The 15,414-nt window shown below is 37.1% G+C and overlaps 1 protein-coding gene across 8 annotated transcripts in view; it reads right to left on the bottom strand.

Moving 5' to 3' along the window:
• The window catches only part of itpr1b (inositol 1,4,5-trisphosphate receptor, type 1b), a 113,284-nt gene that overhangs the window by 96,289 nt on the left and 1,581 nt on the right, over nt 1-15,414 (bottom strand). For all 8 annotated transcript variants that reach the window (XM_028004013.1, XM_028004016.1, XM_028004015.1 and 5 more), the window contains exons 2-5: nt 15,146-15,258; nt 7,960-8,030; nt 305-420; nt 108-194 (exon numbers count right to left, since the gene is read on the bottom strand). In XM_028004013.1, the coding sequence (XP_027859814.1) occupies nt 108-194; nt 305-420; nt 7,960-8,030; nt 15,146-15,237 (366 nt within the window). In that variant the 5' untranslated portion in view covers nt 15,238-15,258. The remainder of the gene's footprint in view (nt 1-107; nt 195-304; nt 421-7,959; nt 8,031-15,145; nt 15,259-15,414) is intronic.

Below are 15,414 nucleotides of genomic sequence, written 5' to 3'. Positions count from 1 at the left end.
AACAGAATTATGGTCAGTTTTATCAAGCGCTCAGCATCCTATAAGCGTGCCGCACAGCGCCGCAGTTCATTTCAGCAAAGCCCCTTATCTCGTCGGCCGCAGCGCACCTGAATCACATTTCCATACTGGATGACTGTTCCCAGCAGCTTGCGGTTTTCAGACTCATTCTGCTTCTTCTCAAGGTCTGCGGCGTGCTGGAAGGTCACGACAGAGCACATGGAGTGAATCACAAACACGCACTGTCGGAAATCGCCCATGTAGTTACACTGCAATTATGGTTTGTGAGGATGGAAATAGATCTTACGTGAAGTTTATTGAGCAGGACCGTGTCCGTTGTGCTGTTGCCACCGGGCTTTGCCGCTTTCCAGAACTGCTTCTGTGCCGAGTATCTGTTCATTGGACACAGCTTGAAAAGGCAGTCTAAAAGCACAAACAGAAAGACACATGTTTCATAATTTATCGTAAGAGTCTGCACTCATGCCCAGCGTCCTGACCTCGGCAAACGCAGCCAAGTTTGGGGAAAGTGGTACACTGAGACTAAAAATAGTCGTTTTCAGAAGCGGAATGGCCTCTACTTGGTCTCACTCATAACAAAACTTTAAGGATATGTGGGGATTCACAGATGAGAGATTCACAGAAACAAAAAATCTGTATTTCCTCTTCTTTTTTATGCACTTCTTGTTACTGTGCACTATTTTATTTTTATATTTGTATCATGTTCGAATAAATTTCATTTCATTTCATTTCAGAGTTACGAGAATGAAGAAATGGCAGGAATTCTGTTTCACCAGCAGCAGGTTTGAAGAATAAATGTTGGCCATGCAAGGAAAAAAAACAAACAAACCTAGACTTGCATTAATGGAATATAATCTTCTGAAAATATTTTATTCATAGATAACAATAAGTCAAATCAAGTTTATTTTCAGCATCAAGGTAGTTCAGAGCACTCATAAAAATATCACACAGCCACCAACTATGAAACATGAAATAAACATTATATTTTGTCAAATGCCATCAACATCAAATATGTTGATCAATGTTTCACTTACTACTAATCAAAGGCAGCTCTAAGCAGGTGGGTTTTTAGCCTTGGTTTAAAGGAAGTCAATGTTTCGGCTGTTTTGCAGTTTGTTCCAGACTTGTACTGCACAGAAGCCGAATGCTATTTAAATAATAAACGTAACTTACAGTTCAGTAGGAACTTTTTTTTTTATTTAGTTGATATGATTAAGATGAAAATAAAAGAAAAAGCCTTTGTACAAACAGAAACTTTGTACATATTGCAAACAGAAAAACAGGAAGCAGCTATTTGTTACTTTTTAAATGGGAGGTGAACGGATCAATCGATCCGCTCTGATTTACTTCATTTTAGGAAATCGGTGATTGGTCGATGAAACCGATCTTATCCACCAATCTCATCTATAAACATCTGAAAAGGAGCCACTGTTCCTTTCCACTCTGGCATGAGAGAGGGCAGACTGACGGACCCGCCCAACCTCATGAGCAGTTCGAATAAGCCTGGATTGTTTCACAGGTATTGTTCAATGTTTTTCACAAAAAAGAAGAACATTGGAACATTAAAATGTATGTCACAATACACTATACATAACAACAACTAATAGAGTCAGTTATAGTTTTTTTTGTTAATTCAGTATCAGCAAAAATCAGAATCAGTAGCCCCGACTATAGCCCAGATGTCTTTGTTAAACTGCAAGGACAGATTTTGATGCTGCACACTGACTGGTGGGATGGAAATAAAGACGCACCAATGTCAGCCATGAAACAGAACTAACTCCAAGTTTGGAGGGAGCTGCTGAGTCAAGTGGTGGAGGTGAAGTTTCTTGTTCATGAGTTAAGATAAAATTTAGCAGGAAACTGGCATATTACATGCAATAGAGTACTGAGCCACAAAAAACAAGCTCTTTTATGCCAACCGTTTCCTATGCAGACTTGACAATTGATTTACAATTAATTTTTTTTCCTTAAAAAAATGACAAATGACAGAAAATAGTCTAAAAAAAGAAATCAATCTTTCAGAGTTGACCTGAGTTGAAAGTTGGAGAGGGATAAAAAAAGAAGCTGTAAAACATGTTTGTCAAACCAGATGGTAGCTCTTTAGAGGGTTGACAATCTGAACTATGGAAACTCAAATGGAGAAAAAAAACAATAATCCAGATTTTTCAGAGAATTAAATGTTCAAAACCAGAAAATTTAGTTAATTGATAAAATCAATTTATTGCCCAGTCCTGATGTGCACAACATAAAAGAAAAACTCTGACTGAAATGGGGATTCAGTCTTATGGACAGCGTGAGGTTCACAGCTATTTTAAGGAGCAGAGAATATAGAAAGTGCTCTGCTCCTTACACAGGAGCAAACTGGGCTGGTTTGTGCATCTGATAAAAAGACACCCACCTCACTCTTTTGGGAAGGGTTTCAAACACGTTATAACAAAATACATCAGTGTCTGCTCCAAAGGAGAGAGGGAGATGTTTGGGTCACATACTCTGCTCAGTCTGTCCTAAACACAAACTTGATTTGGATCGGATTTGATAAATATACAAGATAGAACTAGAAAAAAAACCTTGTCAGTTGTAAAATGATAGACTGACTCATCCGTTCAAATATTTACTATGAACTACTGCATTCAAAGTGTCAACTAGAACTCCACTGAGAAATAACAGAGATAAAAATACGCATTTGGGCTACCGTACTCAGAAAAGCAAGCAAAGAGTGTCGAGGGGATTACCCATCATACAGCCTGGAGAGGAGGAAGCAGGGCAGGAAAGAGGAGGGCAAAGACCCAAAAAAAGAAAACGGGGCACTGGGAGAACATTTGTCCGCTGCAAATGGGCAATAATGGCTATTAAACGCAGAAAAATACCGTGGCTTACTACTACAGAAGAAAGGTATTTACTAAAAAGTTAATTGCAAAATGTAGACAGTATGTATCTGCAAAAATCTTCACACAACAGAGCTACTAAAGATAAAACACCTGTTGGACTTTCAACCTCATTGTCATCAAAAGCTGCATTTCCACAATTGCAGAATTTGACATTTCAAAAATAAATTTGCTGAATAAAAATAGAAAAAAAATAGAAAAACCAATGACAGTCCAGTGGTGGATCAACCCCAAAGATACTATTGACCCTTCGCACGTGACGTCACCGCTTCAGACCTCTGCCCGCTCCGCCACGATGGATGTAAAAACAACCCATGTGCTCCTTTAAAGCCTGTCAAAGAGCAGACACCTATAGCCTAATATCGCTTTTATTTAGTCAATTTCACCTTAAAAATGGTCATAGGATGCTGTGCGATCAACTGCCAAAAACAGACAAGGAGACAAACCAAACTTGTCATTCACAACTTTTAATGAGGAAAGACAAGGCGGCGATGGATATCAGCTATCAATAATAAAGACTGTCAGCCCTCGGTGTGAACACTTTTTACACTTTTTGCTTTACATCCCAGTTTCCTTTTCGTTATTGCAACATACAGGTGCAGCAATAACAAAAAGGGGGTTTTGAACATGAACTGGTCAATGAGTTTTAAAAGTTAACCATGTTGTATTTTTCTCATTAGGTGCTAGGAAACTTGTGGGTTGCCTTTTGCATCCAATAGGGATCTTTCAAACACAGAATGAAGAAGCAGAATTACAATATTTTCAATATTCTTTTTTTGTTACCATCAACCTGCCAGAGGACTGCTGACAGAAATTAGCTTTTGTGGCTAAATCTAGCACATTTACATGGTTGTTTTAATGTACTCATGTTAATTAATATGCCCTGTCCTTTATGAAATAAATTCAAAAATACCCTCAAATGTGTTGCGAGCAGTTATGCTCTCTGCTTGCGATTCAGTCTTCAATTAACACCCAAGTCTGCATGTTCTCAGAGTTCACATTTCTTTCCATTTCTTGATCTTTGCAATGACGCTATGAAACCGTGATATTTCTGCACAGGAACTGTGCTCATAATGTGGATGGTTTGATTTCATACTCAGTTTATTGTGTACTTTTGAGAATAAATACAACCTGCATGTACAAAACATGAACTGATCATTTCATCCATTAGCCCCCCAAATCAGAGACAAGCTAGATTAAGAACTCGGCTCCCTGCAGAACTGACTTTTTATATAACGTTCAAGTGCTGTTAATACTCCACAAAGAGGTTAGGCTGCAGGCCGATTACAACGCTTCTGATTAACCCTGGTGGCTGACACAATGGGGCTTTTTTGTCAACGGATTAACAATTACTTCACAATGCTGAGGTAAACGAGCTGCTTTTCCGAAAACCAATTTCACGACAAGGATCAACATTTGCAAAACATGAATTATTATTATGTGTAGTATGATGCAGTAACTAAAGCGTGCCGTAGGTCAACACAGTGAGAAATTCAGTCAGTGTGCCTCTGCAGTTACAGCAGTGTAGCGATAAACCACACTTTTGAATATCATTTGAATAGCTCAGTTAGAAGCGAGCAGGTCACTTCTCTGCATCTTTAACTAGGAAGAAGTGGCCTTGTGAAACGGCGACCAGGTACTGACCGAGTGACCAGTCCTAACTAATCGCTCACAGATGTATCTCCACAGGATGGAATCGGAAAAATTGTGTCAAACTCCTGAAGTGTTGATAAGACAAAACATTTCTTAATGCTACATTTACCATTTAAAGTGACAGTACAAGACGCTAAATAATTTGTGCTTACAAAAACACATTGAAATGCAAGTAAAACAAAAAATTCCTTAAAATGTCTAATGAACAATAGAGACCAGTAGATATGAACTTACGCTATCAAAGGAGTTAGAATATTTGTTGTGATGAGTCTAGTACCACTTCAAAATAGAAATTGTTTTGCTTGTTGGTCTGATGTAATGTTATAATCTGAAATGTGTTTTTAGGAGCCGTAAACAGAAATCATATTTCAATGAAACAAAGATCTGAAAACACTCATGAGTGGTATTACTCTAAACAGCAAGTCATTAGTGAACAGTTACTGAAATAAACTTTTCATTTACATAATAAATCTGACTTTGTAGTACTATAAAAAACTAATTACCTCCTAAACCTAATGAGCATCTCTGGAAATTAGTCTTTTAGGATTCCTCGCCTTCTAAAGAGCTCCACTTTTGTCTTGTCTGTTAAAGTATTCTTCCAAACGTATCAAGCGTGAATGAAACTCTCTTAAACACATAGTCTCAAACATGTTTCAAATAAAATTGGAAAGATATTACAATTGTTTATTAAATTACACTGTTTAATTTAGTGTCACATTGTGGAGGTTATGCATAAATTGTCTTGTGTATTAAAGGTGCTTTGCAATGAAACTTGCTTTGCCTAATTTGACCAGGACATTCAAATCACAAGACCGTTGACAAGAAGTAGTTGCTGTAGTAACCTACTTAAAAACAGGTTAACTTGTTTGAAATCGTTTAAAATTAAACAAGTTTTTTTGTTGTCCTCTATTTAAACATTACTGACTTCACACTACTCGACTGTGCAACTGTGTTTAGATTTGCTGCCCCATAAAAACAGGTTACCTTCTGATTGCCATGTAGCACACCAGGCTAAATTATTCAGGCACTGGCCTGCTGGGGCGGAGACTCCATCCTAACACGTTCAGTTAAACTTTAGTTAAAGAATCTAAAAAAAATTATAATAATTTTGTTAAAAACTTTCTGGTGCAGAATTGGTCAAAATTAGAGCTGAAATCTGGGGATGAGCAGCCACTCTGTGCTCGTCAACCACTGAGCAGCAGAAAATAACCATGTTAGAAACCACAACCAGACCACAATAAACAACTAACTTCAGTAAATTTAAAATGTGAAACATCTAAAAGCATCAGAAAAATAAGGAGAGCCACATTTAGAGTTCCAGTCAAGTATTGATCCGTCTCGAGACCACATCTTCTATTAGCCACCTAAAGTGAACTTTATTACTTTACTCAAACTTGGTTTTTTTTTTTAAATTAAATTTAGTTGCCAATTCATCACTAGTCAAAGAGTTCATGAAACAAATAATTTCGTCAATAAAGCTTTAGCAAATATTCCTCTGAGCCGAGTTCAATATCTCTTCTTTCCAAATTCATTAACATAAAACATAAATAATGTTTATATTATCAGATGTATTGTATTTGGTTCCCCATCAAACCGCTTTTAAATGACCAAAGTCCCAGACGAAGCTCAGCTTACAACACTTCCTGTTGCAATATGGCTAATTCATAACAATCACGACTTTATTTTGTTTGTGAAATCTGGGTTTGCCCCAATAGAATTAAAGCACTTTACACAGATTACAATAATGTTTTAGGAAAAAAGGCATTATTGACTGTAGTTAATGCCAGTCTGTCTGTGTCAGTGTAATCTGCGGTCAGCTGCACTCAGATATCCACAGATACCCCCAGGTGTTGGAGAAAGAGCAAAACCACAGCTGGAATATTAGTCATTATGTTTATGACATTCAAACCAAATCAGAAAATTTTACACAACCAAACCATATTCACCATACCAATGAGGTGTATTTAAAACAAAACACAGTAAACATGCTAATGCTATCCTTGCACTTCATCAAACCACATGAAAACAGCAAGATGAGACTTTTTTTAAAGTCAGCAGATGCATGAGCAGAGATAGTGCCCCAAAGTCCACTTTCTCTATCCTAATCATATATATTTTAAAACACAAAAAGTATATAATTAAGGAGTGAATGAAAAATAATTAGCCAAATCAGTTGCCAAAGAATTTTACATTTAGAGTTATTCAACTTTCACAGATAGTTTTGAAACATGTCTGGTGAATAAGCAGAAAGGAACATATTGGTACCGATTGATGGGGAAAAAAAACATGGCCAATCACCAGATTACGATGCCCCTAAAACAATAAAGATTAGATTACTGATAGCAAATATTCTGACAGAATAGGAATAAACTTAAAGCCAACATTTTGACATTTCCTTTATCTTTTCAGAAATCATTCATAACCATGTTCAATATGTCTGTAATGTAATTAATGACTTACATCATTAATTTGGTATATTTAATGATGTAAGTCAGTTAAATATGTCGACATTTAATGACAAATGTTAGAGTAAATGTTTCTGTTTCGTATTGATATATTCAACTTGATTCTGTGTGTTGCAAATGAATTTTTAATCTCAGAAATTTGCAGAAGGACAAAGTAGATGAGTATTTGCTTCATCTTTAATATGCCAAGGAGAAACTATAGTGCTTTAAAGAAATAGAAAAAACTTTAACTTTGGTGCAAACCAACACTTCATTTCCCCCTCATAACCCTCTCAAAAGAGAGTAATGCTCAGTTTACAATAAATAAAAACAATGAAAACTGAGTGCAGTTATGAGCATACATACACAGTACTTCATTGTGGATGACCCACACACTTTTAGGAGGTTCTCTAATAAACTAAGGAGGTATAAAGCAAATCTTTCCCTTCTAATCCAAGCAATATATTTGAAGGCAGGAGATCTCAAACCAGGTAATATCACATTACAGCCTTTAGAAAGTCACTATGGTTTCAAAATGAGAAAAACACTTAGAGTGGGCCTGACTGCTTTCTGACAAAACAAAGGTCTAAAGGTTATACTGGACCTTCACAGCATGAATGTGAGGTTTAAGGTCTATAACTATCGAACCAGCATGAATCGATCAATGCAGCTTTTCAGCTCTAAACACGTATGAGGTTATCGGAGAACTCAAGCCGTCCTGAAAAATCTAAGCGGTCCTAATGTGAAAGGGATACTTTTTGTGGAGTTTCTAAATGATTGCTTTGTCCGTTTTTAAAACAGCATGAGAGTCCAAAACTAAAAGAAAAGAAACAAGAAAATAAAATCCGTCAGAATGCCTTTAAAAAAAACAACAAAAAAACCCAAACAAATGTCATCACAGAGGAAACAAAACTGGCAGTAAATCTTAAACAATGAAAAACTCAGACATTAATTGTCCTTACCTCTGAATTTCTTGGGTGGGTTGTTGAGGTCCCCTGCATCTGGTTGTACGACACAGCGGTCGTCCACAAGCCTGAACACACAGATATTAATGTGAATATACAGTATTTTCCAAGTTCAAAATGAGTGAGGGTATAAAGCTAAAAATACCTTTTAACCACTTTTTATGTTTTCAATAACCAAATATTAGCGATAGACCGCAACACTGCAAGAATTGAATTATTATTTAAGCAATATCAGCACCACATTAAAGTTATGCAAAAGTTGCTAAGAAATGGGTCAAATAATATGACAGGAGTCTGAAATAGTTTCCTGGCCAAATTCCCAAAGCACCAGTCTGAGGACCAGTTCAGAAGGACAAAACACAGAAGCCAAAAGAATACATCGCTACGACCCCAGAGGATCCTCGAAGTCTATTTCTACATGTCTCTTCTGGTCGGGGTAGTTGAATCAGAATCTGCTTGGTGTTAGTTTGTTTAGTTTCAGTGGCACTGAAGTCTGCAAGTAGAGCTGGGCAACAAATTTTTTTACTTTTAAAGGTTTTATTGACTCTAGTGGCCTTTATTTGATAGTTTATTGACAGGAAAGTGGGTAATGAGAGAAGGAGAAGAGGGGAAGAAGCAAAGGTCGCCAGGCCGGGAATCGAACCTGCGACAGCTGCATCGAGGACTAAGGCCTCCATATGTGGGTAACCCCTGCGCCACCACAGCACATCCCCTGGGCAACACATTTAAAAATTTTCTTGATTAAATCAAATATTTTGGTTTTGTTACCCCATCTAAGAACTACCTTTACTTGACAAACGTGTTTTACAGCTTCTATTTATTTTGGCTTTGAACCGAGGTCAACTCACAAAAAGAGAGACTGAGATAAAAGACAGTTTTTAAAGATCTTATCTGTCATTTGTACTTTTTTTTTTAAAGAAAAAATGTGAGGAAAAAAATTTATTAAAATCAGAACTCAAACAAGAAAATATATATCAGATTTTACTTTTAAGCCGTATCGCCCAGCCACTCTGGTAAGATTGTATAAAATGCTGGTTTTCTTTAAACCTGGCAAAGACATAGAGCATACACAACATTAAAGTCTACTTATTTTTAATAAATCAGTGCATGCCTCTGCATGTATCATATGGATTTCTGTATAGTTTTTTTCCCAGTAGATTTTCTTTTTTTTTTTTTATCACATGCATGTTGCACTGGCTGATGGCGCTTCATTTCATTCTCTATGTGACAACGGAGTCTCTAGTCTATTCTAAATTAGCATTACTTCCTTTACAAATGAGATGGGATGCACATTATTTTTGCTGCATTACTTATGAATGTTATTTGTTAGGAAAGGTTTTGAGCTTCTACAGCTGTGCTTTATGAGGACTATATTTTAATCACGATGCATTAATTAACTGGAGAAAAAAAAAAGCAAATCAAAATTCACCAACAAAAGTGAACAGAATATTTATCAGGCTTAGGTGAGTAAACTATTCTGTGAAGTAACAATATGTATAACATCCTTTTTTTCCTGTTTTTCTCCTAGCTCCAAAAAAAGAAAGAAGGCAACTCAAAACCCATTAAGTGACCAAACCAAATGTTGAGATGGATTCTATTAGTTTCTCTCTTCCTTATTGGAAACCGCACAGAATTGTGCATCTGAGAACCACAGAGATATCACATGACTGTTGGGTAATGATGCTGTCAAATCCAATGAAGACACACCCAACTTAACGCAATTATATTGATAATGGCATCATAATTGTTGCAAAGCTCCCCAGAAATTAAAAACAGACTCACTAACAGCTCATAATTTAATCACCATGTTAGTGGAAAAGTAGAGTTTTTCCTTGTACACTTTTACATTTTAGAGACTGAATGATCTCTAATCATTAAGATTTATATTTATGGCACTTTTATTTGTATTCTTGAAGTTCAGAGGCTGCATCAGTCAATTTTTGTTTTAAGTGCCTGACATTTACAGTGAATGTGACAGGTTCATAAACCGAGCGCCGACACATTCAGTTTTTAATGCATGGGAACACGTAGGTCACATTCAGAATGACTAAACAGTTTTTATGATGCAGAATAACGTTCGACAGGTTCAACTAAATGCCGGCTCACTGTAGAATAAATATAACATCAATATAAATATATATATGTCCCCATTCAAATCCATGTGAATTAATTCATGAAGAGAGCTCACATTCACAGCTGGTTGCTTTTCTACTTAAGTGAAATGGATTCTATTTAACGTAAGAATTGTAATTGTCTTTAGTCAGGTTCAGGTTTTAATTTTTTTTTTTTTTTTGTTTTACCCCTCCAGGGGGTCTTTTGTGGGCTCTAGTGTCCCTTTTACGAAAATAGGCTGACAGGAAACGGGGAAGGAGAGGGGGGAAGACATGCGGCAAATGTCGCCGGGTCCGGGAGTCGAACCCGTGACGGCCGCGTCGAGGACTCAAGGCCTCCAAATACGGGTCGCGCTAACCGCTACGCCACCACGGCACGCCCAGGTTCAGGTTTTAATTTTGACAGTTAATCTTTTTTTTTTCCAACTTTCTTTATTGAATTTTACAGCTTGACATACATCAAACATTAGTACAATGAAAACACGGGAGTGTAGATAGAGAGAAGAGGAAGTTCAAGCCGATTTCTCCCAGAACCCAACCCACCCCGTCCAGGTCTAAGCACAAGACAAACAGCCAGCAGAGGTCCAGTCCCTGCAACAGCTTCTAGCAACACGACATACACACACATCCATCCATACACATTCCAAAGGAGGCACAAAAAGAAATAAAGAAAAAATAATACTGATACTAAGTAAATAAATGAATATATATTTTTACGTTCGTACTAGTAAATTACACAATTATACAAAGAGAAAAATAAAATAAAAATAAATAAATTATAAGACAAAGAATATATATCGGTTAAAAACAAAAGAATTGGATAGACAGTTAATCTTTTAATATGTCCTGAAACCACAACATTTCAGGACCGCTTCATCAAAGGGTTGTTTTCAGTCCAATTCCTTTTCCATTGTACTAATGTTTGATGTATGTCAAAAGAAACCAAGTAAGGACTGAAAAATGAAAAAATGCAAGACAACTGCTGCTGAGCTGTATTAAACATTTAATGTTATGATCCAATTAAATTTTACTTTTCAAATCCTTTACTGCCGACTCATCATCACAAATGGAAATATTTACAAAGGACAAACTCAAAAACTAATTTCTGTCTATCTTTTACGTATTTATACAGTATTTAGTTGCCGCCACACTGGGCATAGAAAGCCAGATTTAATCACTTTAAAAATAAAAAATTAACTTATCAGCAAGCAGGATGCAGGAAAGTGTTTCGAATCTATCAACTATACATGTATATAAAACCTAATTTGGTTATGTGTTCAAATTACTTCTTTAGTTGATGCCTAAAATTAGTCATATCTCAGGCATGCGCAAGTTTAATGTAATATTTTAATTTTACCCAGTATGTTTCTTCTGGTTGGAAGCAGTAGGGGCATTTTGGAAGGATATTTCATAACAAAATATAAGTGAAATCATTCAAAAAAAAAAAGATCAGTAAATATAAGAAGGCTTAGATTCCTGAAATTCCAAATAAAAAAATAAAAAATCTATTTCTATGAAGAATTTTTTAAATTTAATTTTCTAATAAAACATATATTAAAAGCAAAGCTGACACTATGTTTTTTCCCCTAGGAGGTGTGTCTCACTTTCTATCAGAAACTAGTGTTTCTGTTGAATGAAAATTATTTTACATATAAATCTGAATAAATTAATAATTTTCGTGCTTAGCTGCACAGTCTCCTGTTGCTGCTACATAACTCTGAGTAGTCTCCAAGGTTCAGTTGGTTCCAGACAGCAAAGTTTTTCCAATGGAGACGAGTTTATCCTTCAGGCATCCTGAACGCCTATGCTGAGGCCTCTTCCTGTCTTACAGGTTCTGCTGACAGGCAAATCCATATGAACATGCAGAAACTGGAGCAATTGTTGTGTGCACCACAATGTTAGTCATTGATCCTACACTATATTGAGATGGGGGTTTTTTTGTGGCTGTATTGAAGTTGGTTTATTTAGCAAAACGGCAATGGAAGCACTTTTTTCACATCACACGAGTTGCATGATCAACAACCAGATGTTGCCACTGGCGCAAACCACGAAGAAGAAGACGACAGGAAGTAGTTGAAGGATGATGGCGCAGCATGTTTTTCAATGACTTATCATGTGAACAAACTTTTTCAAGTGTGATTTTAATTGTGCTTATTTCGTGGAAACACCGCAATTGCGAAATTGTGCTTTTTCGACATTAGCAGAATATCAACAAGTTACATTTGTGATGGAAACGCAGCTACAGTTGAATAAAAAGGTGACTGACAAGAATTTTATCACGATAAATCATAATCGATGCAATAAATGCCCAACCTTAAAACCAAGCTTTTTTCCCCACCAAAGTTACTTACTTAGCAACTACCTCCCCGTGTTGTGCTGTTTTTCTAAGTAGGGATGTTCTGATCCGATTCCAGGTATTGGCCTGCTAATTTGTGTTAATGTACTGTCTTAGACTGTCAGCCACACCTGCCGGGAGCGGCTGAATTTTGTATAGCCGACTTTTAACAATCAGTCTATGATTCTGTGGACGGCTCCCAAAATAGTTTTATAGAATGTTTGGATTATTTTTGAATGTTTTTGAATATCAGATATCTGGATGTTCCCTAAAAAAACCAAGCGTTTTTTGCACTTTACAAACTTTACAATAAAGTTTGGTCTTTGTCATGGGATACACCTCTGACCAGGCCACTTACAAGTAACAAAGTGAAGCAGCACAGAACTCCAGGAGGTTTTGTACACCCACAATTAACTGGAACGTCATTGAAATATGTTTCAAATCTAAGTACTCATGAGTCATAGACAAAATGAGTGTAAACATGGTATCTTTAGCGTAGGACTTCAGATCAAATGACTGTTAATGTAGGATAAAAACATAGCAGGAGTAAGAGTTGAGTTTACTGACGATTGTATTTTGTGTTGGCCATGTGGTGACTTGAAATTTTGCTTTAATATGTCAAGGTAATGTTCTGTCCTCATGATGCCATCATCATCCGTTTTCTGGACTCTACCAGTCTATCCTGAACCAAAACATTCATTATAGCATGTTGCAGCGCCCTGAGTACTTCAGTCAGGATGACTGCTTACAAGGTTCCCTCTTTTTCTCCTACTGATGTAATGATGGTCATTACGGTCAACCCATTTTAACACACCACAGAACTTTTGGTCTTTGTCCGAGAGTACATGCCTTCTTCCTCTCTGAGAGGCCTTTGAGCCCATGTCAGTGCAGGGTCTGTACAAGGTATTTTTCTTAGATTCTGGGATGGATATGTTTTCCACGACCCCATCTTGGATAACTGAAAGACAACAGATGGATGGAAGGACAGATCTTGTCAGGATATTTTTTACAAAGCTAACCAACCGAGCCTGGCCATTGCCTTCTGATGCAATTCTGCTCGAGTCTCACCTCCCTTCAGTGCTCTGTCTGGGATTTTTCCATTGAGTTGAATTTCTCCGGTAGAATTTCGACCGGTCCAATCCACGAACGGAAGGAGAAGTTACGAACAATGACCTTGATTTTCTGCGCCTTTTTGTAGTTTAGCAATCCAAATATTAAATTTGCTTTAACAGCCATTTGGCTTGGCTCTGCACTTTCTTCTCACTGCATTACATGTGTCATGGCCAAACATTAGCTACTGGGAAAAAATTTTAACTTAAACAGCATCCACACCTCCATGAAGCAATCTTTTCTCAGTAGCCAAGTGTCCAGACTTTAATGCGTTGTATGTAAATATTTGGTTTGAACTGTACGTGGCAAAATGCTTACTGTTAAACTACATTTTAGCATGACGTAATAATTGTTTTATATAAGTTAGTAGATAAATACAATTAAAAGAATTTTTAAGGATACTCCAAAAAGCTGCATCCTTTTGCAACCCACTGACCATTGACCACTTCTGTAATGCTGAAAGAATTCACGTATCATCAACAAATGGATCCATTGTGTGTGATCAAAATGATGCAATAATGGGCCAAGGTCCAAAAGGGAACAGGTGTTTCAAGACTCCCTGTTATCCTGTGTCAAGGAGAATGCTGCTTCTGCTTTCTGCATCAAAGCTTAGGCCGCCAGGAGTACACCAGGTGGATCCAGGTGTCTGTCAGGGGTCACATTCAGAGTTCTGACAGCACAAGCAAAATTGAATACAGAAACAATGCTGCTATTTTTAGCTACGCCCTTCATGCTTTCCTCTTTAAACACACGGCGCAGCAGCAGTGGGTGATCACAAGCACGAGAGCAGAGGACGTAAATTTAACAAATGAGAGATGTCTTGTTAGCGCTCATCAAAGCTGTGAACACGTTTGTTGCTATGGCAGTTGATGTAAAGTGCCAAACTGTGAAAGAGCGTGGCTTGTGAGGTCTTGCAAACAATAGGGCCACGGCACGGCCACTTCTGAGTGACAAATAAAATTGCTACACAGCAGGAAGAAAAAAAACAAAACAGACTGCCTGTCTTTCCTTAAGAAGGTGAAGAAGGACAATATAGATGCAGAATGCACGTTAGAGACAAAAAAAATTGGATAAGAAGTAAGAAAGAAACTAGAGATATTGGAAATCACACTCTTCCCCTATTCCTCCTTGTTGCTACTTCTGACCGGTAATTGCATGACACGGTTTGTTCTAATGAGACGCACTTTTAACTCTGCGCCTACAATTAGGGCGGAGGGGAGATGCCAACTACCTACCTAAATGCCGTTCAGACACAGAGTAATCTAAGGGACGAAAAGGAACACAGCAGCAAGCCAATCTCGAATCTCAAAAATAAGAAAAAGAGGCATTACAAAGAAGAATTGCAATATAATTTTAAATAACCAGAATTTTAAGCACACTAACTTAATGGTTAGAGTGAATTCTTTGGTTAAGAGAAGCTGTCGCTAACCAAAACGTAATTCAAGCGCAGAAAAAAGAAGAAAATGTATTTGTGTTATTACTCGCATCGTGTGTCACTGTGGTTGCTTTACTATGGACAGTGCACAACACTGCCTAAGGTTTTATATTTGGAGGAATCCTTACAGGTACTTTGTGAAATGAAGGAAGTGGAAAGTGGATGTAGTGATGTGTGAAAGAAAGCTCTTACCCCAGAGTGCTGATAAATCCACTGGTGGAGCCCTCCGCATACAGGGAACAAATGTCCCCTATATGGAGGAAACTGGACATTTTGTCTGACATGGTCTCTCTGGGTTAATTCACCTACAAAAAAAAATAATAATAATAAATCAGAAATGTTAAATGTACAGTGAAGAGTGCAATTACTTACACACTATTTATTTATTTCAAGCACTCATGGAATAATAAATAATGATAATTACATATTGATGTACCAAATCAATCTTCCAGGACAAGACA

Source organism: Xiphophorus couchianus, chromosome 20, assembly GCF_001444195.1.
Source record: "Xiphophorus couchianus chromosome 20, X_couchianus-1.0, whole genome shotgun sequence".
Lineage (NCBI taxonomy): Eukaryota > Metazoa > Chordata > Actinopteri > Cyprinodontiformes > Poeciliidae > Xiphophorus > Xiphophorus couchianus.
The sequence above is the reverse complement of the archived record's forward strand: the minus strand, read 5'-3'. Positions and strand labels throughout refer to the sequence as shown.